The sequence below is a fragment of the Camelus bactrianus genome, chromosome 8 (genome assembly GCF_048773025.1).
Source record: "Camelus bactrianus isolate YW-2024 breed Bactrian camel chromosome 8, ASM4877302v1, whole genome shotgun sequence".
Lineage (NCBI taxonomy): Eukaryota > Metazoa > Chordata > Mammalia > Artiodactyla > Camelidae > Camelus > Camelus bactrianus.
Window position 1 is genome coordinate 10,792,886 of NC_133546.1, and position 24,100 is coordinate 10,816,985.

Sequence of the window (24,100 nt, forward strand, 5' to 3'; positions counted from 1 at the left end):
AAAGAATGCCCTCTGTTCATTCATTTTATTCTTGAGTTCATCAAATTGCCTTTCTGAGTTTACTTGTAGCTTGAATTTTTTCATAACAGCTCTTTTGAATTTTTTATCAAGTTAGATTGCAGTATTCTGTGTCTTTGAGCTTGGTTACTGGAGAATTATCATTTTCTTTTTGTGATACCATACTACCCTGATTTTTCAGTGTTTGATGAAATGTGCCCCTCCCATGCATTTGAAATAGGTCATTTAGTTGTTCAAGTTGAACATACTGGCAAATGAAACCCTTTTGTTTTCCAGAAGGTGGCGCTATAGCTCAAGTTTTTTTGGTTTCTCTTTACTGGCTCTGATTTTGGGGCTGCACACTGGAGGGAGCATTTAAAAAAAAAAGATAGTTCTGTTAAAAAAAAAAAGGTAGTGGCTGATTGGAGGGAGGTTTGGGCTTAGCACCTGAGGCTTTGAGCACCCACAGCCCAGTGGGGACAGTCGGCTAGTGGAGGTACTCGCAGAGGTCCATGGGCAGACCTGCTGAAATCCCCAGACAGCAGGGAACAGTACCGTTAGTACCCTTTGTTATTCTTGTCCGCCTCTTTCCCTTTCCTCTCCATCCCTCCAGCCATGGTGGTCCCTCAGAAATCCCGATGCTGCTGGAGAGCAGGGGGTGCCCTTGGTTGCACAGCCAGGAGGCCTCTGGCCGACCCCTTTCTCTTTCACTTCCTCTGTGCGGAGTGTGCGCCACTGTCACTGGTGAGAGCCCCGTGGCCTTGTTGCTCTAGGGAGCGAGGGGGGACTGACTCCTCCAGTTCCTCCTTCCCACCTCCAAGCCCGTCCCCGTGCGGCTCCAGCCGCAGGCCTGCTTCTCCCATCGGCCTGGAGTTCTGTCTCCCTGCGTGTCCCCCAGGGTTCCAGGCTCCAGCTTCACTTCCCCACACCCACTCCTCAGGGCATTCAGGGGTAGGGCAGGCGCACTGCCTTCCTGGGATCTGCCGCCCCCTCCAAGTCCTGTGCCTACTTCTGAAGCACAGGTGGGTAGAAATCTCTTGGTTGGTCCCCTGTAATGGGCAGAGGCACTTTTGTTTGGTCATGAATGATCAGTTAGTTGTAAATAAAAAGGGAGAGAAAAAAGAAATGACTCAGGCTGCCAAGATGCTGACATCACTTTCAAAATCTAAACATTATTGTTTTTTCCCCACTCTTTTGAGAGACTTTGTTTTGACAGTGTTACTTGTGATCAGTCATCTGTGGAAAAATAGTTGGATATTAAACTAGGCTCTGACTATTCTAATCACAGAAGAGTAAGTGCTAATTACAGAAACAAAGTTTCTCTGCCAAAAATACAAATCGGTAAGCCAGTATCTAGTTTAGCAAAACCACTACCGGATGAGTTACTACAGGACGTGTACTATAAAAACTCATTTATTGCTCCACTGAAGGTGTGCTGGGCCCCAGATGCATGGAAAGCCCTAGGCTGGGCAGAGAGGGGCGGTGACAGGGACGGGGAGTCCACAGCTGGTGAGGAACAGATTTCTTCCTCCTTGCTGAAACTGTCAAGTGTAAAGTCTTGCAAAGTTTACCTTACGTTATTTGACATTCACTAATATAAATAGATATCCTGAAAAAAATGTTACGTGGTTTTTAGGTTTAGGTATAGACATAAGTTGTAAGTTCAGAGTGGGACCCCGACCAGTGGTTTGACCTATTTGTACACATTGAACTGTGGTCTGAGACATCGCCGTGGTCTCTGCTGCCACCTTCCCCTTCCTCTGCCGTGTTGCCGACCACAGTTAGCCAGGCCTTCAGGTCACTCTAGGAATTTAGTCCATCTTCCACTTCCATGACAGACTTAACTATCAGCTTTATCTAAATCAAGCTCAGTATTACCTCCCTTCAGCATCTCAAGCTTTCAGACATTGTAAATGACTTCTTTCAAAATAATAGATCTATTAGCTCCTCGACAGAATTTGATGACTGGAGATACCATCTTATAGATCACCATCAGAGTTAACACATTGGTGCTTTCAGGGATTTTTTTTTTTTGTCCTAGAACAGGTGGCCATTTGTAATGAAGAAACCCCAGTCACCATAATAGCTTTCTCTCATCTTGTAATGCACATATGAGTGCATATAACATTTTGAATAGTATAAGAACCAATTATATCAGAAACCAACATCTTTATTTTTAGGCTTTTATAGTTATGGTTATTACCATAACACAGAATCTTTAGGCTACCTAAATTTTACCAAGGGTTTCTTAGGGTAGATATTAGAATATTTTTAGTGAAAAGTTTCTAACTTTGTTTTAGTTACCTAGTTGAGAGTAACTGATGGTGTTCAGAGGTTGTTATCAACTCTCTCTGATTTAGGGATAAGAGCCACATGTGGCCAGTTAATTAAAAGTACTTGTCTCTGGGGTTAAGGCCTTATGAAAATATTATTTGTAAAAAAGTTAGCTATGTCTTTGATTATTTTTATTGAAGATGTTTGCTTTTTGACAAGTTAAACATATTCATAGCAATTCTCTGAATATGCTTTCACTGTGTTGTAAATACTACATGCAGAGGATTTATTTGTAATCCAGGAAAGCAGTTAATCAAGGAGGAGAGAGAATGTATTATGATGAAGGAAAACAGTAAATCAAGGATTAAATTTTAGTTGTAAAAGAATTTTCTCCTGCTCTGGAATAGTTCTGCCATATCAGGGCAGGTCAGGTTTACTCTGAGGAGACCCAGAAAGTATTTGACTGATAGTTATATTGAGCAACTTTTTAAAGATTCATTTGCTTAAGTAAGAAAGGGGAAGAGTTTCCACAGAGATGGTAAAAATAACAGTACAAGGCCATCCCTCTGGCCAAACCCTTTTGAACACAAGAGGAGAGCGTCACAAACACAAATGACTGCAACACAGGAGAGATACACACGCTCAGTGCTGAAACAGAGGCGCAGGCAGGTTCCTGAAAGAGAGGAGGGATGGAGTTGACTCTCTAGATGCTCAGAACAAATTTACTAACATTCATCACTTACTCTCTACCAAAACTCTAAAAATTAGATACGGAGAATTTCCTTTGTGATGTAACAAGAGGATGTATTTATAACCGTCTTAGAGATGTCCTATGAGAATGTTAACCCTTCTGATTATTAGGCTGTAACTTAACCAAGCTTTGGTGGCAGAACTTTCACTGCTGCGGGCGGAGCTGTTACAGCCACGCCCTGCTCTGGCTGGTTGAACTGATCTCGCCAAACTCTTCCCTCCCATTAACTTCTCTAGTGCAGCCCCCCAAATTTGAACCCCAAATTCTTTTCTGTCTATGGAAAACACAGCCTCTTAGGTTCTTAAAATTAGACGAATTGATCCACTCTGCTGTTTCTTAAACTGCTAGAGTTTGTAGTGTGTGGATTTTAGGATAGAATTTTTTTTAATTTGCATTTTTTATTTCACTGTTGAGTTAACAAAATTATTTTACTAATTAAAAAGACAAACTATCTCTTGCAGTGCAAATTCACAACTGAAAAATGCTTCCATGGGAACATAAAACTTGTTTCTTATGTTTCTCAAGCTGCCATCTGAAGACCCCCAAGAATCCACATATTTGGGAAGTTCCAAGTAATTTTTTTTCAAGTAGTCTGCACAGTACAGTTGGCCCTCCATATCCACGGGTTTCACATTGGTGGATTCAGCCAACAGCCAGATAAAAAATAGTCAAAGAAAAAAAATTCCAGATGTTCCCGAAAGCAAAAGTTGAATTTGCTGTGTATTGGCAACTATTTACGTAACATTTATATTTATATTAGGTATGATAAGTAATCTAGAGATGACTGAAAGTACACTGAGAGGATGGTGTTGGTTCTGTGCAAACACTGTATCACTTCATGTAAAGGATTTAGTGTCCTGATTTTGGTGTCCACAGAGGTCCTGGAGCCAGTCCCATTTACTGAGGAACGACTGTACTCAAGTTTGAGACATACTGAGCTATTAGCTGTTCCCTCAAAATTCTGTGTCATCTTTTGTCTTTTATAAATTGTGGTCATGGATCTGGTATTTTAACATCCATCCCACACCACTGTCCTGTACTGCAACCTAGTAGAAAAGTCACTTCGATATGATATGAGAATTGCAACAGGCTCTTTTGATTGATGTGATAGAGCAGCGCACACGAGTGGAGGAACCAGAAGTCCTGTGAAGTAAGCCGGGCCTGCTGGAATTCCAGCGCTCCTACTTAGAGAACTTGGCCATGTTAATAGGCTGAGTTTGAACACATCAAATTGGGGCAGTAATGCCACCCTGAAGGACTGTTGCTGAGGAATAGAGATAATCAGTGAACAGGGCCTAACGTGAGCATCAGGCGCAGGGAGGCAGGCAGTGAAAGCAGGTCTTCCTGTTACGATTATGAACAAATGTTTATGGACTAGGTTGTAATATCCTGATATAATGTGGATTATAATTCTTAAGACATACATATAATTTATATATAATTTTGCCTGTTTAGAAGTATGACATATGGAGCAGGTTACTCCCAGACAGACATGGTGCAGATTTAAAGCATGAATCATGTCAGCACAATCTGCAGTAAATTAATGATGCTCCACCCATGACATACTCTATAAGGAGGGCAGCACTCCGGGGCGTCCACACCTGACCTTGAGAACAGCATTGTAGAGGCTTTCAGCCATGCTTGCCCGCAGCTGTCAAGGCCTCGAGCTCGGTGGGAAGCAGTTTTAAGCTTAGGACAGGTCCATGTAAGAAACAGCCATCTTTCATGCCTTGGTGTTTTTTGAAATCTGATATTGAGGATGTTACTTCTGTACATTACCCTGTATTTTAAAACGCTTTGGACATAAGGCCAGAAGACGAATTTTTCTGCATAACTAACATTCTTCTGTATTAGGTCTGGCTTCCTAGAATCGGAGACTGGGATAAGGGTCTTGTGAAGGTGATGCATTGCGGAGAGCTGAAGCGAAGGGGAGTGAGGGAAGCTGGAGAAGGCAGGAACAGCTGAGGAGGAGATTGTTTCACTTGTAACCAGCTTCGGCCTGCTCCCACGGGGTCGAAGGGTAGGGTCTGAAGGGGTGCTCTGGGGTGCAGATTGCCCCACAGAGTTGGTCCTCCCTTGAGGGAAGGGAGCAGTGTTGTTCCCCTGTCAGCCTCGTGGCCACCTCCTAGGGGCAGTGGTGCCCTAACCCCCCAGTAGAGGGAGCGCCAGATCTGTGAGCCGCGAGCACCCAGCACTCACAACAAGGGAAAACGGAGGGCGGGCGCGGGGGGGGGGGGGGGCACCACCAGCAGCCTTTGTAGGTTTCTCCCAGTAGATGAAGCTGTCAGATTCTTCACGGGGCCTTCTCTGACTGGGTTGCTCGGGAAGTTCTAAACTAAGTTTCATATTTAATTGCTTTACCAGCCTTCAACCAGGATTATTTAATAGCATTCTATGTCTCTTCCATTTCTTTATAACTTTAGTCTTACATCTTTACCTTTGGTTTTCTTATTTATTGTGCCAGCAATTTTATTTAAGTTGCCTCAAACTCTTTTTGAAAGTGGGCAAGTCTAAAAGGAAAAATAAATATGTAAACTAAAAACCAGTTTTATGATTAAATACCAGAGTCATCCTCTTTGAAAATCAGATAAAATAAGTGTTAAATGGAGATAAGAGTATTTACTATTATAATCTAATTTAACAATAGTTACGCTTTCATATGTACCCAAGAATAAAATAAGCAGTAAGTATAAATCCAAGGAAGGGAGAAATAAAATTGCACTTTTGCAGGTGACGCTTTTTTTTATATGTACAAAGCACAAGGTAATGAAGAAAATTATTGGAGGTAAGGAAGAGATGTGCAGATGGGCTCTCTGCAGAATTATAGGCTGTGATATGAATCCTCAAAAGTCAGTGAAGTTGGCCGCCTCTCCTGCTCCCTCGTCTTTGCAGACGACCCGCACTCTGTGGAGTGTGTATCCACTTTTATTTTAACCTGAGCACCTGACCCGCACCCCTTGTGGCCTTTCTCTTGCCTTCTGAAACAGCCTACATTCTATTCAGTATGTATCTCTCTAAATAAATCTACCTCTACTCAAAAAAAAAAGTTAATATATTCTCAAGTCGTATGACTAAAAATATAGTGAAAAAAGAGCAATAGTGAGAAATACTGAATCTGTGTCCAAAATTGAGCTTAATTCTGTCTGCCTCCCCCAGGCCTGCTCCTCCCCACGTAGTCAGTACACTGACTAGCGATGTCTTCCTCTGTCAGGCAGACAAGTGTAAACCTGGAGGCGACCTTAAGTTCCCCCTTAGCTTTACCCTCACAGCTAGTTACCAGTTACCAATTTCTGATAATCACCTACATTTATTTTAGATACTGATTCTTTTACCCAGTTTTCCTGTCTTAAGTCTTCAAGAGTTTTGTCAGAATTACTAGATGATTTTTTCAGTAACATACATACTATCTATAAATATATATACATACATACACTATATATAGTTAGGCATATCTGCTCTATAGGTAAAATAAGCATATTCTGGGGGGTTTTGGTGTTTTGTTCTTTTGGGTCTTGTTTTGTTAACTTTTTAATCAAAGAAAAATAAATGTTTAAATATATTTAAATAGATTAGACCAGGGTTTCTCAAGCTGATCACTGGTGACACTTCAAGCCAGGGAATTCTTTGCTGCCTGGGCTACCCTGCGCGTCGTCGCAGGGTGATTACCAGCATCCCTGGCCTCTCTGCCCGCTTGGTTCCTGTACCCCGTTGTGACGGCCAGACATGCCTGCAGGCATTGCCAGATGTCCTCTGCAGGCTGAACTCCCCGAGTTGAAAACCAGTGGATCAGACTAGGAGCTCTTGGGCAGCGCTCATCATGTGCTTACCACACACCGGTCAGTCCTCACAGCGCCTCTGTGAACAGGTGCTGGTTTTGTCCTCGTTTTCACCAGTAAACCAGTGCCTAAGTTAAGTAATGCGCCCTGAGTAAGCTTGCACCCAGGTGGTCTAGCTCTAGAGCCCGGTTCCCTCAGGTTGAGTCCCATCTCCTGCTGTGTGACCTCGGGCAAGTTGGGTAACTTAGTGAACCTTTCTCTGCCTCAATTACCTCTAAGCTACAAAGACTAGTACCAGCCTCCTAGACTCACTGTGAGGTTAAAATCAGTCAGTGTATGCAAAGGATTTAGATCAGGACTGGCATTCCATAGTAAGCACTTACAGTGGTCAGTCACTGATACCTTGTGTCCAGTCTCATTGGAGATGCAATCACATAAATTATAATTTGTTTACATAGAGCGTGCTTTACGAGTACGGAGATGGAGGCAGTGGACTTCTTGAGGGAGTCACGACTGAGTTCACAGAGAAGGTCCCAGTCCGGCGTAAAGGTTGAGCGGTGGCTTGGGCAGGCAAGGGGTGAGGTGGAGGGTGAGGTGGACGAGCGCAGCAGAGGTGGGTCCTGGAGGGATGGAGGGGCTTCGCGCCATTTCATCCTCACCGTGTCCAGTCTGGTGGAAGTGGGCCATTAGCTCCTGGGAAATGGCTGCCTTTCTGAGAGTGCGAAACATTCCTGTATCTTCTTAGGAAGAAAATATTATAGAGCTAAATAAAGATTATTTTTTGAAGTATCTGTAGAATTATGTAGAATATATAAAGTGAACTTTTAATATAGAACTATAGGATACGTAGACTGCATATAAAGCCAGTCACATTAAACAAATGAGAGAACCATTGTAGGTTTCAGAGCAGCCCTGTCACATTCATTTGCATGAAAGTATTTTTATCAGTTATTTTTAAGATGACATTTGCTTAGAAAGTAATAGTGTGACCACTCTAAAGGAATATGTCCTTTAAATACCTCCCTAATTCCCATATGAAATCGTACCTTTATTTTAGTTATTCCGCTAACGTCCAATAATGCTGCTGCAGGGGAGAATGATCTACCGGATAAAATGGGTGTAAGATGCTTTAGCCTTCGCTCCTCTATGCACAATTCAGAATTATTTACTCACATAAAAGATAACTTTCCACTTCCTGAGTTATTAGTGTATAATGAAGTAGTCTTTTCCCTCTTTGCCGTTGTGCTGTGAACAGTAACTAAGCTTAAATTAACAAATTACTAGAAACAACAGAGTGCAGTGCTCCCTTTGCACATTAGAAAATCTAGTTTTTACTTTCTTGTTAAAATATTTGAATTATGTATTATAAGATAATTAAACTTATATTTTAAAGCATCCTTTATTTAAAAATTATTTCACATCCATCAACTTATTGAAGCAACTTATTTATAAAAACATTTTTGTTAATATGAGTCAAACGAAAAAAAATGACAACTTAAAAGTAACCTCTGTCATCCAAATACTAGTCAATGAGATATTAACTGATGGGGTAAATCAAAAATGATAGGGTTAAGTTCATTGATTTGGAGAACCCTCTTGTTAGCATCAGAAGAGGACAGTTCTTAAGCATTTTAAAACAAACTTTTCTTCTTTTCTTTTGTCTTGTACTTGATGCTTTTAAAGGGCCTAGAGATTTCAGTTTGGGTTTGGTTTGGTTTTGCTTTGCTGTGGTAGCATTTACCAATTTCTTTTATTTCTGCCTGATTTTTGAATGCTGTTATGTCGGCTTTCACAAATGTATGCAGATATTTTTTCCAGAATTTATAAAGAACCAGGGAAGTCACAGTAGGTGGGGACTTGGGGTGGCTGGTTTGGGCAACATCTGAAAGGGGTGGCCAGCTCTCCTGTCCCCAACGTGCCGTCATACAGCGGGGCTTGGAAACAGAAGCAAGTTCCTGTGGTGATGCCACACAGACAGCGAGAACACACAGCATCCTGGATTAACACCGGGACAAGGTGCTTTTTATACTTGGCAATTTATTTCTTTTATAAAATCCATTTAAGTGCCAGTTAGGAAGATGTATCAACAGTTTACCTTAAGAAGGGGAAAAATGCCATCAATTCATTGCCTTATTAATATAATCAGAACCTCTTTCCATTATAAACCTTTAGGTAAAACATGACAATGATCATAGAAAAATAATCTAAGACAGATACAATTGTACACAATAATTTGTTGGCATTTTGAACAATTTCATCATTTTGAAAGTATTTTACATTCTTTGTAGAGAAAGTTAAGCACAATTCTGGTAATTTTTTTTTTTTCTCTAAAAGACCAGAGACACAACAGGCACCTTAAAGTTCCATGTGCATCACAGTTATTTACACATAATCCTTTAGGTTGTGTGCTGAGTCGCCCTCCAGCTGCGTGGTGGAGACATGCTGCCGCTTGGATGGGTAGAGCAAAGCTTCTGAATTCTTTATACGGGATGTGCAGAAAATCATGCCAGAGATAAACAGCAGCAGGGCCGAAATGAATCCAATGTAGACAGCGCCCCCGGGTTCGTGTTTGTTGCTTTCCGGAACTGTCAGATCCAGGAAGTTTGCTATGATCTCCTTTGTGTACCACACTGTCGGGATTAAACCAGAGATCCCTGCAGCCACGAAACAGACACCTCCTGCAAAACAAGCGTGGCTTTTGGTTTCCCTGTCCCCTCCTAAGCGCGTACATTTCATCCCTACTGTGGAAGTACAGATCCCTACAGCCGACAGAACGCATGCCAGGACCATGGTGGCCCGTGCAGCCTGCACGTGGGTGGGGAGGGACAGGACAGAGTACTGCAAGGAGCAGCTGAACATCCCGGTGCTGTACCACGTGCAGTCCATCCACAGCCCTTGCAGCTGCACGATGGCTGTGATGATGCTGGAGCCCGCGTCCACACGCACCTTCCAGCTGGGCAGCAGAGTGGCCGTGAGTATGCCAGAGGTCCCTGATAAGGCCAGGACGAAAGCGAGGAGCTGGAGACCTGCTGAAGCCATGCCGTTATGTTACACTCGTTGTCCTAGGAAATCCTGGTGCTTAATAATGAGGGCTCTTGGTCAAAATTGTAGCTACTTCTGTACGGAAGAAAGCCAAGTAACAGAAGGCTGGGGGAAGAAGAAATCAGGACTGAAAGAAAGAAAGAAGAAACAAACAGACCTTTGTGTCCGTGGGAGCTGAGAACACATCTGAATGGGCCCGGGCAGTGGGAGAGGACACTGCCTCCCAGGACAGTGAACCTCAGGCCCCCAGAGGCTGCTGCTCTCCTGAGTGACTTCGGTTGGGCAATGCTTGATACACGGCCTGAAGGAAAGGGCTGTCCACTTTGTTCTTTTATTTAAAATTTAAACTCTGCTGAAGTTCTCTGTAAGGTAGGCGTGTACCTTGTTGGAAGATTTAGATATACCGAATTCCAGCTATAGGACATCTGATAAAGAATTTAAATAGTATTACAGATTTTTAAAACCTTTATATTTCTAATTAAAATACTCTATAGGTAATAAGGCAGAATAGTTTGAGCCTACCTGTTAAAAAATGATTTATAAATATACATTAGAAAAGGTTTAATATTTCAAAAAATGATTTTACTAAAAAAAATTCACCCACCATGTGGCCCAGGTGAATTGTTTAAGGAGAGGCGAGTAGTGGAAAGAAATCAAAGTCACTGGCATGATTATCTCTGATTTCCAGTTTGCAGAATCCTTACCTAGGTGAGGAGTTGGGGCCCTTCTGGTACAAAGTACTCAAAACTGAAACAATGAAGCCACTGTGTTTTGCTTATGAGAATGTGAGCTTCTTTCTAGCTGGGACCAAAATCATTACCTGACCCAAATGAAGTAGTCTGCTGCAAAACCGGTTATTCTGAATGATTCAGAGGTAGCGACATAGAATCTTGAAAGTGTGTACCAGAAATAACCACACCACTAGTTGTATGTGAGAGAGCACCAAAAATAATTTACGCTCGTTTCCTTCCTCCCTCCCTTCCTATAAGAAGAGGGGAAAGAGAGCACGTCCTTCGTGGCTCTCTGTGTTTTAGTCTGGCAGGACTTACATCGCCTTTCAGGAAAATGTAATGGTTTCCAAAATACAGCAATAGTGGCTTTTTTGTGTTTCTGAATTAACTTTTGAATGAGGTATTAGAATTCATATACATTTCAAAAAAGACAGTATGAGCTGGAATCGAAAGCACTAGGGTCAAATCTTAGCTTTCTGGAACCCCTCTGTACCTCAGTATCCTCTTCTGGAAAATGGGGAGGATTATAGTTTGTATATCATGGAGCTGAGTACGTGAATGTAGTTTAAAGGTTTAGAACAGTATCTGACCCATAGAAAGTACTCAGTAAATTACAATCGACATTGTTATTTGTATTTTCAAAATTTATTTTATATCATGAGACACTTGATACTTAATGACATTTGGATCTTTTTTTTTTCTTCTCTCCCTTCCTCAGTCCGATTTCATTTATTTTCATAGAGTCTTAGAGTTGAAAGAAACTGTTGCTATAGCGTTGGCCATGCCCATTGTTTCAGATGAGGATGTGTAGCTGGTAAGTCACCCCGCGCCACACCAGTCGCAGCAGCAGATGGACGGTGCCCCGATCTTCCCCGTCTCTTCCCACCTCACTCCACCCTGCATCTTTTCTCCCTTTGCCAATAATTTGTAATTCCTGGCGAAATCCTCCTTTGGGAAGCAGGGGGAAATGCTAGATCCAGAGGCAAAAAGCACCATTCACTGTCATCTTCACGCACTCCCTTTCTCACCAAGGGGAAAAGAAAAAAAGACGACTCCAGAGGGCATCACTAGGGCAGATGAGCAAACAGACGGCTTAGCTTCAGAGACCCTCCAGGGGCTGATGCCTGGCTTTTGTGAATATCTGAAGTGATATGAATCCATGCCTCTATTACTTTTACTTAATACAGTTAAGTAGTTTAATATAGTTATAACATTGATGTCCTAAGGGGTAAGTTCTGGGCTGTATGAATTCCATTGCTCTATTTTTGTTCATAATCTTAAATTGTAAATTCTGCAGCTCCAGGAGATTGACCTGAGATTTTGAAAGCTTAAGAGGCAGTTTCACCATAAGCATCAGGGCGCTTAGGCTCTGCCTGCCATCGTATGGGTTTTTTTTTTTCTTCTGTTTCCCAAATATCTTTTCACAGCTGAGCCCAAAATAGAACAAAAGTTTCTCAGATTTAAAAAAAAAAAAAGTGAAGCACATGTTTATAGCTTTGTAATAGCTGTTTTCAGGTTTGGGTTTTAACATTTTAGACTCCAGCCAGCTCACTAAATTACTGCCTTCCCGGACCATTTTCGGCTTAGGTTTTTCTTCAAGAGCAAGCTTGCTGTCAGCATTCCCCAAGAGCATCGCATTTCTTTCTTTTCTTTTTACTTCGGTTGAGTAACCTCTATGTGTTGATCAGTCTATGCTCAGCTTCCCAATTACAGCTCTTTTCTTCCCATTAACCAATACATTTTATAAATTCCAGTGTAATTCAGACTTGCAGACAGCCTGTTCATCTTAATTAACAGGTGCTGGCAGTGATAAATTACAGATGACCAGAATCAGCATAAACAATAGGACATTGCGTTCAGTTAGTCTTACTATGGAATATTGGACTTGTTTTAAATGCTTTCTGCATAGAGAACATGCAGAAAGAATTTGTTCTCTAAAATGAAGGTCACTGTTTTGTTCCTTTTGTAAAAGCATACTGGCATCTTAGCTATCTTGCTGTGGAATCTTTTTTTTTTTTCTCCTCCAGCCACAAGCATGGTACAGTTTGTGGCCTGCTCTCTCAAATTTCTATCTCATTGAAAATAAAGGCGTACTTTGTTTCAGTGGTGGTGGTGGTGGTGGTGAAATAGTGTGAAAGTAAGCAAAAAGCAGAGGGGTCGCAAGTAAAAAAAAACTTAGTTCTAAGTAGAGAACTCTCATGGTTCCAAAACATGTTACCTATAGAGGAGAACCAATAATGTTACATTTCTGAGCTGTTTCCGAAAGAAATTCTGACTGGATTTCATTAAACTGTAAAGTCAGTTTTCCAGACAAGATTTATTTATATCAAATCTAATACTTAAAAACAGATTCACAACCTATAATTTAAGCTAAGTTATACTTGAGGGTCTATCTGTAGGTCTTGAAGCATTAGAGCAGCTTCCCGTTTTCCATACCTTTAGTCGGTGGCCTTCAGTGTCTAACTCTCTTCTGTCAGTTGTCTTCAAATGAAGCCCAAAAAGATACGATGAAGAGAAACCACGTACATGAGGCTCGGTTCCCAGCTTCTGAATATTAGTGATAAAGCTCCAGGTTCACTTGCAAATAGCTAATAAAGAGCAGCATGGAAATCTGAGAGTGAAAACTGCTGATGGTGCAGGAAGATAAATACCGGGTTCTCCATCTCATTTTTTGAGCTGTGGGGGAATTAAGAAAGGAGAGGCGGGGCAGGGAGGGAGTTGTTGTTACAACAGGGTTTGTCGAAACCTGAAAGCTGAAAATGCTGTTGTGTCACTGTGTACAGAGGAGGAATTATCTGGGTGCTCACAAAAAGGCTTTCTTTCCTTTTAATACTATGTTTGGGGCCATAGTTATAATTTATTTTTGAATCTTTATCTTTGGAAGTTACAGTTTATTATTTTATCTCCCCAATTAAAGAGTGTGGCCTGAAATATTTTTAACTAGATTGTGCTTTGCAGATGATAGTTGAGGCTGTCTTTTTATTCTGGTGCTTCTGACTTATCTGAAATCAAGATTCACAAAATTGGTTAGTTTCAAAATAAACATTCAAAAGACAGTTTTTTATATATATTTTGATAAAAGTAAAGAGAAAACCCAGCAACAGCTGTTGACTGGAATCTGATCAGTAAACGTGCAAGTATTTTGGGGGAGTTTCCCGAGTTTTCTTCTGTTATTCTTTCTGGTGAGAAGGATTTCTGGAGTATAACTTGATAAATTAGAACTTATAGAAAATGTTGTGAAGAAACTACACAAGAATAATGTGACGAAACATATTAGATGAAACTGAAATCAAGCATTGAGGTTCTAGGCCATGAACAACGGTACAGACATATTTCATCTTCCCCCACTTTGGGTTCTTTTTTTCTTCCTCAGGAATTTTAATTCTATGAGCTATTCATTCATAATCACTATAGAGAAAGGAAGATACTTTTACTGGTGTGAAATGTTTGAATTTTACACCTGCTGATAGCCGTGTCAGGTGTTAGCCGTTTCTTTAAAAGCATGTTAGATATTAGCCATTTCGTTAAAATAATAAGATGCATGTTTCAGTTACGTGGATTGTTGGCTTTTGTCGGTTTTCATCTTTTCTAACTCTGGCGTTTAGCAGGATACATATTGTTTTCTTCTGTTAGAAATCTAATGCCTGTGGATTGGTTTTTTTTAGCCATCATGTTATAATTTTGATAAACTTTCTTCTTTTATTTCACGGAGAGCTATGAACAGTTCTGCATATGAATACTGAACGGAGTAGAGTTGGCTTCCAGGCACTTGACACCACCAGCACTGCTGTCACTGCCAGATCCAAAGCCTCCAGACCCCTCTGAGGTCTGGGCTCCTTCTGCGCCTTGCCCTGGTTGTCGGTGCAGATCCACCTGCGAAGGCTGACTGGTGGCAGCAGGGGGAGGGACCAGTCTGTCCCCAACTCTGCCCTCCAGCATAGTGCAGCCCGCTGGGGATGAATAGGTTAAGTGTGCTTTAATGTACATTTCTATTTTTAAAAGTTATTATTTTTTCTGCCTTAATGAGAATACTTATATTAACTGCCTGTTTTAAAAAGGCAAACTTTCAAAATGCAAATAACTTTCACTAACTGCAGACCTTTAACCCAAGGCAGAATTTCTTGTATAAAAAAGGAGCTGGAAAGTAGAGGTGTATAGAGAACTATGACTGATTGACATCATTGTGCACTGCCAGTGTGGGCATTAAAGAGAACTGAGGGCAGCAGCTTCCCTAGATAAATTTCATCTTAGTTTATCTTCACCTCAGTTTATGTCTCTTCCCCAGGCCTCCCCTCCCCTCCCCCCGAACACCCAAGTCGTACACCCCACTGCTGACCTGACATCCCTGATAGACATCTCAGACCTGTCGTGGGCAAAACTGAACTCCTGACCTTCCCCACCCCAGTTCTCCCCAGTTACCCCATGTCCGTTAATGGCAAACTCACCCTTCCCTTTGGTAGGCCCTGGGTCTTAAAAGCATCCTTGATTCTAAACCCAACATTCATTCAATCAAGAAAACTTTTTGTTCCTAAACTTCAAAATAGATTAAGAATCCTTCCGCCTCTGAGCACCCCTGCTGCTAACTCTGGCCTAAGATCTCTAGAAGGCAAAGCTCATGAGGGCAGGGATTCCTGCCTTACTCACTGCTGGGTCTCCTGTGCCAGGAAGGGTGCCTGGCTTATAGCAGAGCTACAATAAATGTTGAGGGAATGAATTCAGAAACCGATTCTGAGTATATAAAATAATAGTAATACGCTGCCTTTACATGATTAAAAGTGCAATTTTGTCCTTTTTAAATAAGACTAATTTTAAGTAATTTTGCAATGCTTTAGTTGTGTAAGCACAACACTATGATTTATAAACTGCTTCCTATATGCTAGGTGCTGTCTGAGGCACTGTGGTATTTCATTCTTAAAACAAGCCTGTGAGATGACAGAAACCCTCGTTTTCCAGATGAGAAGACTAAGCCCCAGAGAAGTTAGGTAACTTGACTCAGGTCATAAAATGAGTTAAGTAGCAGGAATGTGGGGTTCAGGCCCAGAATGCTACGATTTCTGAAGCCCTTCTTCACCCACAGCACTGCTCTGCCTCCATTTGGAACAGAATGTATTTTTAAGTCTCATTGTAATGTGTTGTCTTTCTGGATTAAGCTGTGGAAGCAGGTGAGCTCTGACATCTCTGAGCCTTACACCCAGAGTCCGTGAGTGACCGCAAGAGCTGGCCTGTGACAAGGTAGCCCGTCTGTTTTCATTAAAATGTTTCCATTTATCTGTCTTCAAGAAAAAATTGTGATTCCCTTAGTGTGTTTTGCTTACAGATGATAACCTGGATATTCAGACGAGCTTATCTTTCCAGTCTGAAAGGGTCTGTAACATGACTGAGTGTTTGAGGATAACCGTCAGCGCCTTTGCGGGAGGTGGTCCTCCAGGCCTGCGCGGCTGGCCCCACCCGCACGCACATCGTCTGGCGTTCGTAAAGCCCCGCGGCCCAGCCCAGCAGCGCTCATTTCAGTTGTCAGGGGTGATGCCCAGTCATCGTATGGTTAGAATGCTGCCCGCTTAATTCAGTGAAAAGTTGGGTTCAACGGCAGTGTCTTTTCTCATTTGCTTTCCGTTCAGCCTTGAAAATGATGAAAAGGTCAGGGTAAGATTAAGGTAGTTACCTGTTGCAGCCCCACAAATTTAAAGTGATTCGCTTAATCTTAAAATAATTTTCTTCTGACTCAATTGTAGGAAATTAACAGTTTCAACTATGAACACAATCAGTCCATTGTTTTCCTCCATCTTTATGGTCATTTTAGTTTTGCTTTGTTTTGTCTTGTTTTTTATGGGGTGGAATCCAGGACCTCGTGCATGGTAAGCATACACTCTGCCACCCGCTTTTTAGTTTTCAAATAATGCTTTAGGCTGCCCTGAAGGCTTTATCTTATAGATTTGTTAGTTTGTAGATTCATTGATTATAGGGAGGACCATGCTAAAAATGAAGATGACTATTCTTTGGTTTACATGTGTTCCCAGATGTCTGAAGAGGCCATCCCAGCTCTGATGACTTCATGCCAGTGGGGATATGTTTTTGTGTACAGCTTGCACTTGCATTTGCTCTGTTATTACCTTATTTTTATAACATTTGGCTGCTCTTTATTATGTCTTCGTGAGAAAGGATCTTGCAGGTGCGTTTACTGTGTCTTCATCACATTATTTTAGGCTGTTAGGACTGAGCTGAATTTTGTGGTGACACAGATCACCCTAGTTTTTTCAACCTCTTAAATAATATAAATATGTATTTGTTGTGGCCTTACCATTGCATTCTTTTTGCACATTATTTTGAAGAGCAGGACATTTTTTTAAGCATCCTCTTTTATTAGTAGTATCCCAGATTGTGGGCTGAATGTGCCCTCAGCTCACCGCCCCCCACCTCCCCTCTTCCCCTTTGCCTCCCTTCCCTGCAACTCTCCCTTCTCTGCCCGGCGGGGTCTCCTGTATCTCAGTGCTGGCCCACTCTAGGGTCCTGAGTGGGTTTGTGTGGACTTTGTGATGTTGCCAAATTAGAGAGCTTGCATCAGTTTTAATCATTTCCCTTATTTTTATATCTCTGGTTACATACATAGGAGGTCCCCCAAACCTCCATGAGTCAAACTGGTATAATAGGCACGTGAAAAAAAAATGAGATTGGTAACTATAGAATTCACCTCTAAGAAGACAGACTGTCTTTCAAATCAGAAACAGGAAGAGCAAGACAGCATAGACGTATTTCAAGAATACTTGAGCAAAAGGGGAATGGGTCTGGGTGCAGAGACCGCAGGGACCAGGAGTGCCCAGGACCCTGCACCCTGTGCCACGAGCAGTCAGGCCCTGAGGCTTGGGCCGGGCTTGTCCCCGTCCACTCCTCTGCACGGCCTTCTCGTCGTAACAGAGTGTGCACGCTCGGGTGGTTTCTATAGGAAGGGAACAGACTGGTCGAGTTGAGTACAGCGTCTCATCTCTTTGGCCGACTGACTCATTATGAATTCATGTATTTGCATCCATATTCGTCTCTGTCTTTTCATAACAGTAACAATGATAATAGTATTTACAGCAGCAGCAGCAGCTACCGAGTGCCTGGTGAGTTGGCTCACACTGAAACCCTCCCCGAGGCGCTGATTGATTCTGGAGTTTCTCTGGTTGCGGGGAAACCTTGGTGCCGCCACCGCAGGGCCCCTGCCACACCCCCCACCGTGGCCGGAGCGCAGGCGCAGTGACGCAGGGCCCCCCCTGGGTGCTGCCTCTTCACGAACACCAGAGTCTTGGTTCGTGGGGTTTAGGAAGGTGTTTTCCCTGTGATCATTCGGAAACTGCTGGGTTCAGTAGGGCAGAAGATCCTAGTCGAGTGTTAGTTCTTGTCCCTCTTGTACTTTGCTAAGAATTGTGTTCACATCCCTGACATTGTTTCCGAGCCCCTCACTCACCTTGTTGTCACGGCAGGAGACGCAGTTTACATACATCCGCATTTCCATCTGTGACAGACACGGGCTGCTCCGGGCTGATTCTTCACCGCGCTCCCTGCTCCCCCCGCATTCTCTACATGCTTGTGCTCTGAGAGGAAGCCCTGTGACTATTTCACATCTGTTTGTTTTTTTTATGATTCCAAGGAGGAAAAGAGAGAGAAAAACCATTCAAATATCTATCAGGAAACAACGGGTCGGGTGGACCATCGGCAGAAGTTAATAATGTTTCGATAACAAACACAAGTTGGAAACTTTAAAGCAAGACAGGTACTAACAGTGTGTCAGTCTTTGTTGAATACCTCGGTTTGCAAAACCTGGAATGTTGTTAGTGCTCGAGCTGTAAGGCTTTAACAACAGAAATTCTGTCCTTAAATTGGCCTTGGGTCAGGATTATTCAGAATGAAACAATTCTAGGAAATTTGATCTGCGTAGTTATAAATATTTATGCATTTTGTAGATAAACAAAGGTCAAGGCAGGAGTGACTTGGGACTGTTACCCTCCCCTGGGGAGGTCGTGGCTGCTGGGCCCGTGACGGCCGTCTGCTTGGTGTAGGTACCTGAAGAGTCAGTAGGCATTGGGGGCTGGAGGAACCGAGCATCCCCCAGCGTGCTCACCTTACTGCCATCTCACCTGACACTGACCCTCCCAGACTCCTCACCCCGTGTTCCGTCAAGTCAAACGGCCACGAGAGCCGGCCAGACCCTTCCCATTCCTGTCTACACAAGCCTGCAGCGCCAGCTGGACCTCTGAATGCTTCCTGTGTTGTTCTTGAAGTCTTGCTGAGTGTTCCCTGCAGTTGCTCTTTTATCCCATCATTGCCTCTGTCACCTCCCAGTTGCATCCCAGTTGCGGTTGTATCTTGGCTAAACTGTAGCTTCCTGATCGTTTTCCCTCTCCACTGGCTTGTCCTTTAACGATCTTGAACACCGCGGGAGGTGCTGAAGACCCTTCTTAGATAACGGCCAGTCCTGTTTCTGTGCCCATGCGTGTGGCAGCGATCTAGCGCTTTGGAGTGCTGAGATCATCTCAGAGTCAGAGACCAGGCCGCACACTCTTCAGTGTCCCCGCACCGTGTTGACTCTAGATCTGAGATGACAATACCTGAGATATAAGATTTAACTGTTTCTTACCCCAGTTCTCTTGTGAGTCCAAAGTGCTGCTCTGAGCTCAGAGCCAGTCACGTCCTCGACACCCTGGACTGGAAAATGGGACTTTTGCCCCCAGCCTGCTGTCGCCAAGGCTGCTAATGTTGAGAAACATACCCTTCACTCTGCAGCATTGATGTTACAGTGGGTTGGAGAGGCAAATATTTCAAGTCATTATAAATCCTTTCATTTGAAATTTGAGTAGGGCATTTTGGTATACTGATAGATGGAGTTTGGAAAGGGGCTGGCAGCATTTAAACTAGAATTTTTAAATGCATCTAGTGCCTGTGTACTGGTATCTTTTTTGTAATCAAACCCTTTAATAGACTTAAAACTCAAGGAAGGAAAAATAATGGTTAATAATTTTAAATAAGCATTCATTTATAAGTAAAAAGCAGTTTTGTTTCTGTCACCATAGTTACCAAGCAGCATTCCTGTGGTTCTAGAGAAGATGTGCCACATCATTCAGAGTAGTCCTGAGAAGGGCTTTTGGAGGCAGGAGTAGAGAGGAGGGTGGTACGGGTTTCCCAGAGAAGCAGGACATGTTACTGGAAGATTCTCTTTGACACTGAGTTTCATGGGGTCCTCCACTAAACAGTAATTGTATTTGGTCATGAGAGGAAATTTTCTTCTAGCAGAAATACACTGTTAGCCAACCTAACTGGGTATCAGAATGATACTCAGACTCTAGAAGTCTGCTGCTGCAGTTCACATGTATTCACACGGGGTTTTAAAACTTTAAATAAAGCAAACGCTAGACATTTCCTGTGTTTGCAAACCCCAACTCTATCTCAAAGGAGTAAGATCAGGCAAATAAAAATGAGGCCAGATTTTTAAATCCAAGGAATCTGGAAGCGGCAGCTTCTGTGCTGGAAGGAGAATGCATCTATCCCTGTTTTTGTGCCTTTAGTTTTAATGGTATTTTAGCATTAGAGTTTCAGAAATGTTTCTTGGGTTTCGGATTGCGTAAGGTTTAATTTTATCTCATAATTCGCTAAAAGATTATTTTCTCAGGAGACTGGCAGACTGCTGACTGTGGAAGAGGCCTGTCAGAACTGACCCTAATCTGGAAGGATTGGATTGAAAGGTTGACAGTGGAGTCAGAGAGAGCTGGCAGAAGGAGAGGTCAGGACAGGAATGTCCATGAGGGTGGGAAGGGGTGCGGCGAAGTCTAGACAATGGTCGAGAACCTTCCTGGACAGTTGGGTTCACTTCTGTCTCAGATCAGCAGAAGGAAAGGAGGGGAGAGACACCGGAGTTCGTGAGCAGGAGTCCTTGACGTTTAAAGTCATTATCGTGTATCTTGGGCGGCTTCCCTCTTCCCCACCCACGTCTCTCTTCCCTTCTTTTTCCTTCCCCAGAAATGCTGTCAGGTGAAGCCGTCTTTCTTCCCCCGACAGTGGTCCCCCTGTCCACTCCATCCCCGAGTCACCTCCCCTGTCCCTTGTGCTCTTCAATGACTCTTCTCTGTATTGACCACAGACCTCGTCGGGACCCCTGGACCCTGTGCCATGGTGTTTCTGTGAAGGTCTAAAGACAGACCTGGCCTTTTAACCAAAGTACTTAGTTTCCTACAGGATGGACTTGTTAATAAACGTGGAGAAACACATTGAACATAATTTGAAAAACTATAAAAATTTAATAAGAACGTTGAGATGGTCACTCTCCACAGTGGAATAACAGCTATTCCAGCAAAGGCGTATAGTCCTCACTAGAATGGTCTGAAGGCTGTTGCACATTCGGGGGAGCATTTTCAGGTCGAAAGGCCTCTCCACTGGCAGTTTTCACTCTGCTGCTTAGAACACTCGTAGCCTCCGCCAGCCATTCCGCCCCGGCACCAGGTCTTCGTCTTCTAGTGACATCCAGTGGGTGCAGCTGTGGCTCATCTGAAACCCTGGGGGAGGGGGGTGCAGCCTGGCGGCTCAGACCCCGCAGGAGAGGCCCCTCCCGGGTGCCTGATGTGGGGCACGTCTTTGGTCTTTGTCTCTTTCTTGTCCGCACAGTCTCATGTCATATGCACATATTTTTCCTCCAACCTAGAAACAAAAACAAAACAAAAACTTCCCCATCCTCATACATTACAGGCCAGTTTTAAGGAGTTTTGTAGCCACAGGGATCTTTAGAAGCAAGTCCTCTCAAGGCAACGTGGTGACCCCCTATGGAATTTTAAAATACGGAACAGCTTTTGGAAAGCCCAGGTACAGCCCAGCTTCAGCTGCTGCACCTCCTGAGGCTGCAGAGTGTTTTCAATGCGGATTTTAACAGAGGAGTTTATGGAAGACGGGCACATTAGTGGGCACACCTGGGATTCCGGAGACAGTCCGGGGCTAGCATCATATGCAAACGTCCAAGTGGCAAGTTTACAATAATCCTTTAGGGACTGAAGTGAAAATAGCGAATAGACATCCCATTCCTAGACCACAGTCTCTGCCCAGCATTCGTGTGTGTGTGTGATAACTGCTTTGACCCCATTTCTCCCTTAGTCTTTCAGTGTTTCTCTGTTATTTTGAACGTATCCTTCTGAATTACCGTGAGTCCATCTTTAGAATAAGGCAGGGTATAAATCCCTTAATCAGATATGCCTGAGAATTTTTTATTTTCTGATAAAAGAATCTCAACCGCTGGTAGTAGTTTAACCCTCACAATAGTAATATTTTTGGTGGTTTCCATTCTCTTTGGATCCTGCCTGTGCCTCTTGGGGCATTTAAAGTTGCTACCAGAAAGCTATGTAGCTGTGCAGACGACAGTCGTGGATTCAGTCCAGCTCACTGGTCAGTGTCTGTCTCCTAACTGATTCCCTTCCTGGGGAGTCTGGCACTAAGTGGTCCCTTGGGGCCCCTCTGCCTTGTCTCCCTCTGGAAGTCTAGCCTCGCCGTCAGAACTGCTGCAGCTTATTTTTCACTTACTCAGAAGCTAAATAAAATATTCTAATGCTGTCTGTTGTCTGCCTGCGGACCTTACTGATGATGTGGCTTGATCCTAAGAGGCCGTTTTAAAACCGCGCTCTCCAGTGCCACGCTCATCAAGCACGGGTCTGGCGGATGTCGTCGTGGCACAGGTGCGACCCACTGCGGTTCTGAGTCAGCTCAGGTCCCGGGGGAGCGTCCTGCAGGCCTAGAGAAGGTGGAACTGAAGTTCCACGTAAAGGCTCGTGTGTGAAAACCGTGCTCTCGAGGACCCGTCCTCCTGTGCTTTCCGAAGATGTGGTTGTAATACGTCATGTGAGGCAATAAAATGATGTGTGTCTTCTGACCATGAAGGTGGACGTGGGGCTGGTGCACTTCACCCCCCTGACTCGGCCCAGGATAGAGCAGCCGTTCAAGCTGGTGGAGAAAGTCGTTCAGAACGTTTTTCAGTTCCGAAGGAAATACTGCCATCGAGGGCTCAGGTAAGGACGCTTTGCATGCTTTGTAAGGTCCTCAGTCACCTTCAGAGAGTAAGAGCTTTGTTTTTATGATTCTTCAAGCTATCTTACAAGTGTTACTCGTAGTTCAGATCCTGGGACAGACAAACCTGGACTGCCACTGAGGAAAAAAGCAAAACCTTGATTTAACCTCAGATGCTACTTCCAGGCTTTGTTTAGTTTGCTCATAAGTACAAACTAACACAGACATCACACAGTTGATAATGACCCTGGACGGGGGAGGTCATGACTTCTCAGTCAGGACTCAGACCATCAGAACTGTTTCACTCTTGGCACTTCAGACGCTAAATGTGTGGTGTTTGTTTTCTCCAACACCAGCACATTCTCCAATTCTCCAGACACCACCCAGTGTCCTACAGTTCAACTCAAGTCTGGTGCTAACGACCTGGGGTTCCCGCAGCCACAGGACTGCCCCCACTTGGGTACCAGTCGCAAATCCTAGGTTGTCATTTTGTCCTTCTGACTATAAACTGTCTGGCTATAAATTGGCCATTTCCATGATCTGTCCATCTTCAGGTTCAAGAATTTGCTAGAATGGCTCACAGAACTCAACACTTTACTTTCTTGTATCAATTTATTTTAAAGGCTATAACTCAGGAACAACCAAATGAAAGAGATGTGTGGGGGACGGGGGTGCACAGAGTTTCCATGCCCTCCGAACCCCATTATTGGGGGTTTATGGAAGTCCCACCACCTAAGGCAGTGTGGTTGATTAAACCACTGGCCGTTGGTGACTGAGCTCGACTGGCAGCCCTCCTCCCCTCCAGGGTAGAGCTGAAAGTGCCAGTCTTCAGTCACAGGGCTGTTCCTCCTGCAGCTGTCCCCATCTTGAAGCACTGGAGGGGCCCACCAAGAGTCACCTCGTTAGCACAGACTCGGGTGTGGGTGAGGGGGCCTGTTATGAATAACAAGATGCTCCTGTCACCCCATCACTTACCGACTTTCGTAGCTCTGCGTCAGGAACGTGGGACAGAGACCAAATGTGTATTTCCTATCGTCATCACACTATGTAAGTGGGGTTTTTAAATGCTTTCTTTCCACCAAGTTGCTGTTTATCTCTTGAAACTTGAAGGACATACTTAGAACTAAGAAGCAAATGTAACTTCCGAGGAGCGAAAATGATGGTGCGAGGTGTCCCTGTGAGCACATTTTTATCTGGGGCTCCTTCGTTCCGCCACACTTGCTGCTCTGCACACACACGTGGCACATCCGGCGGCTTAAAGTCTGCGTGCCTGATACGCCCTGAAGTCCCCACAGCAACAGCCAAGAATGTGTAATTAGGCCTAACGCTAGTCTATTTAGGAAGGCAGGAAAGTGTGTGTATTTTTAAAAGATTTCTGTCGAATATAGTCCGATGTAGCCGTTTAAATGGGTTCAGCTGCAGAGACACTCATTCTCATTTTCTAAAACTAGCTCCACTTGAGTTCATGCTGGTTTGTGAAGGGCCTCCTTAGCAAGTGAAATCACTCAGACGGC

General features: G+C 43.6%; 3 protein-coding genes across 15 annotated transcripts in view; 1 reads left to right on the forward strand and 2 right to left on the reverse strand.

Annotated features, from left to right (window-relative positions):
• The window catches only part of TFB1M (transcription factor B1, mitochondrial), a 57,820-nt gene that overhangs the window by 32,030 nt on the left and 1,690 nt on the right, over window positions 1–24,100 (forward strand). The window contains exon 6 of the mRNA XM_010965739.3: window positions 22,461–22,588. Coding sequence (XP_010964041.2) covers window positions 22,461–22,588 — 128 coding nt within the window. The remainder of the gene's footprint in view (window positions 1–22,460; window positions 22,589–24,100) is intronic.
• Window positions 9,181–9,837, reverse strand: CLDN20 (claudin 20). The gene has a single exon (XM_010965742.3). The coding sequence runs from the start codon at window positions 9,835–9,837 to the stop codon at window positions 9,181–9,183; it is 657 nt and encodes a 218-aa protein (XP_010964044.2).
• The window catches only part of TIAM2 (TIAM Rac1 associated GEF 2), a 216,281-nt gene continuing 212,997 nt past the window's right edge, over window positions 20,817–24,100 (reverse strand). For 12 of the 13 annotated variants that reach the window (XM_074368102.1, XM_074368106.1, XM_074368100.1 and 9 more), the window contains one exon: window positions 20,817–21,236. The gene's annotated coding sequence lies outside the window, so the exon portion shown is untranslated. Of the gene's footprint in view, window positions 22,725–24,100 lie in introns of all 13 variants that reach the window. The other variant, XM_074368099.1, reaches the window with a different exon arrangement.

Bases quoted from the DNA above. Each gene is read 5' to 3' on its own strand.
- CLDN20 (XM_010965742.3), bottom strand. From the start codon at position 9,837: ATGGCTTCAGCAGGTCTCCAGCTCCTCGCTTTCGTCCTGGCCTTATCA.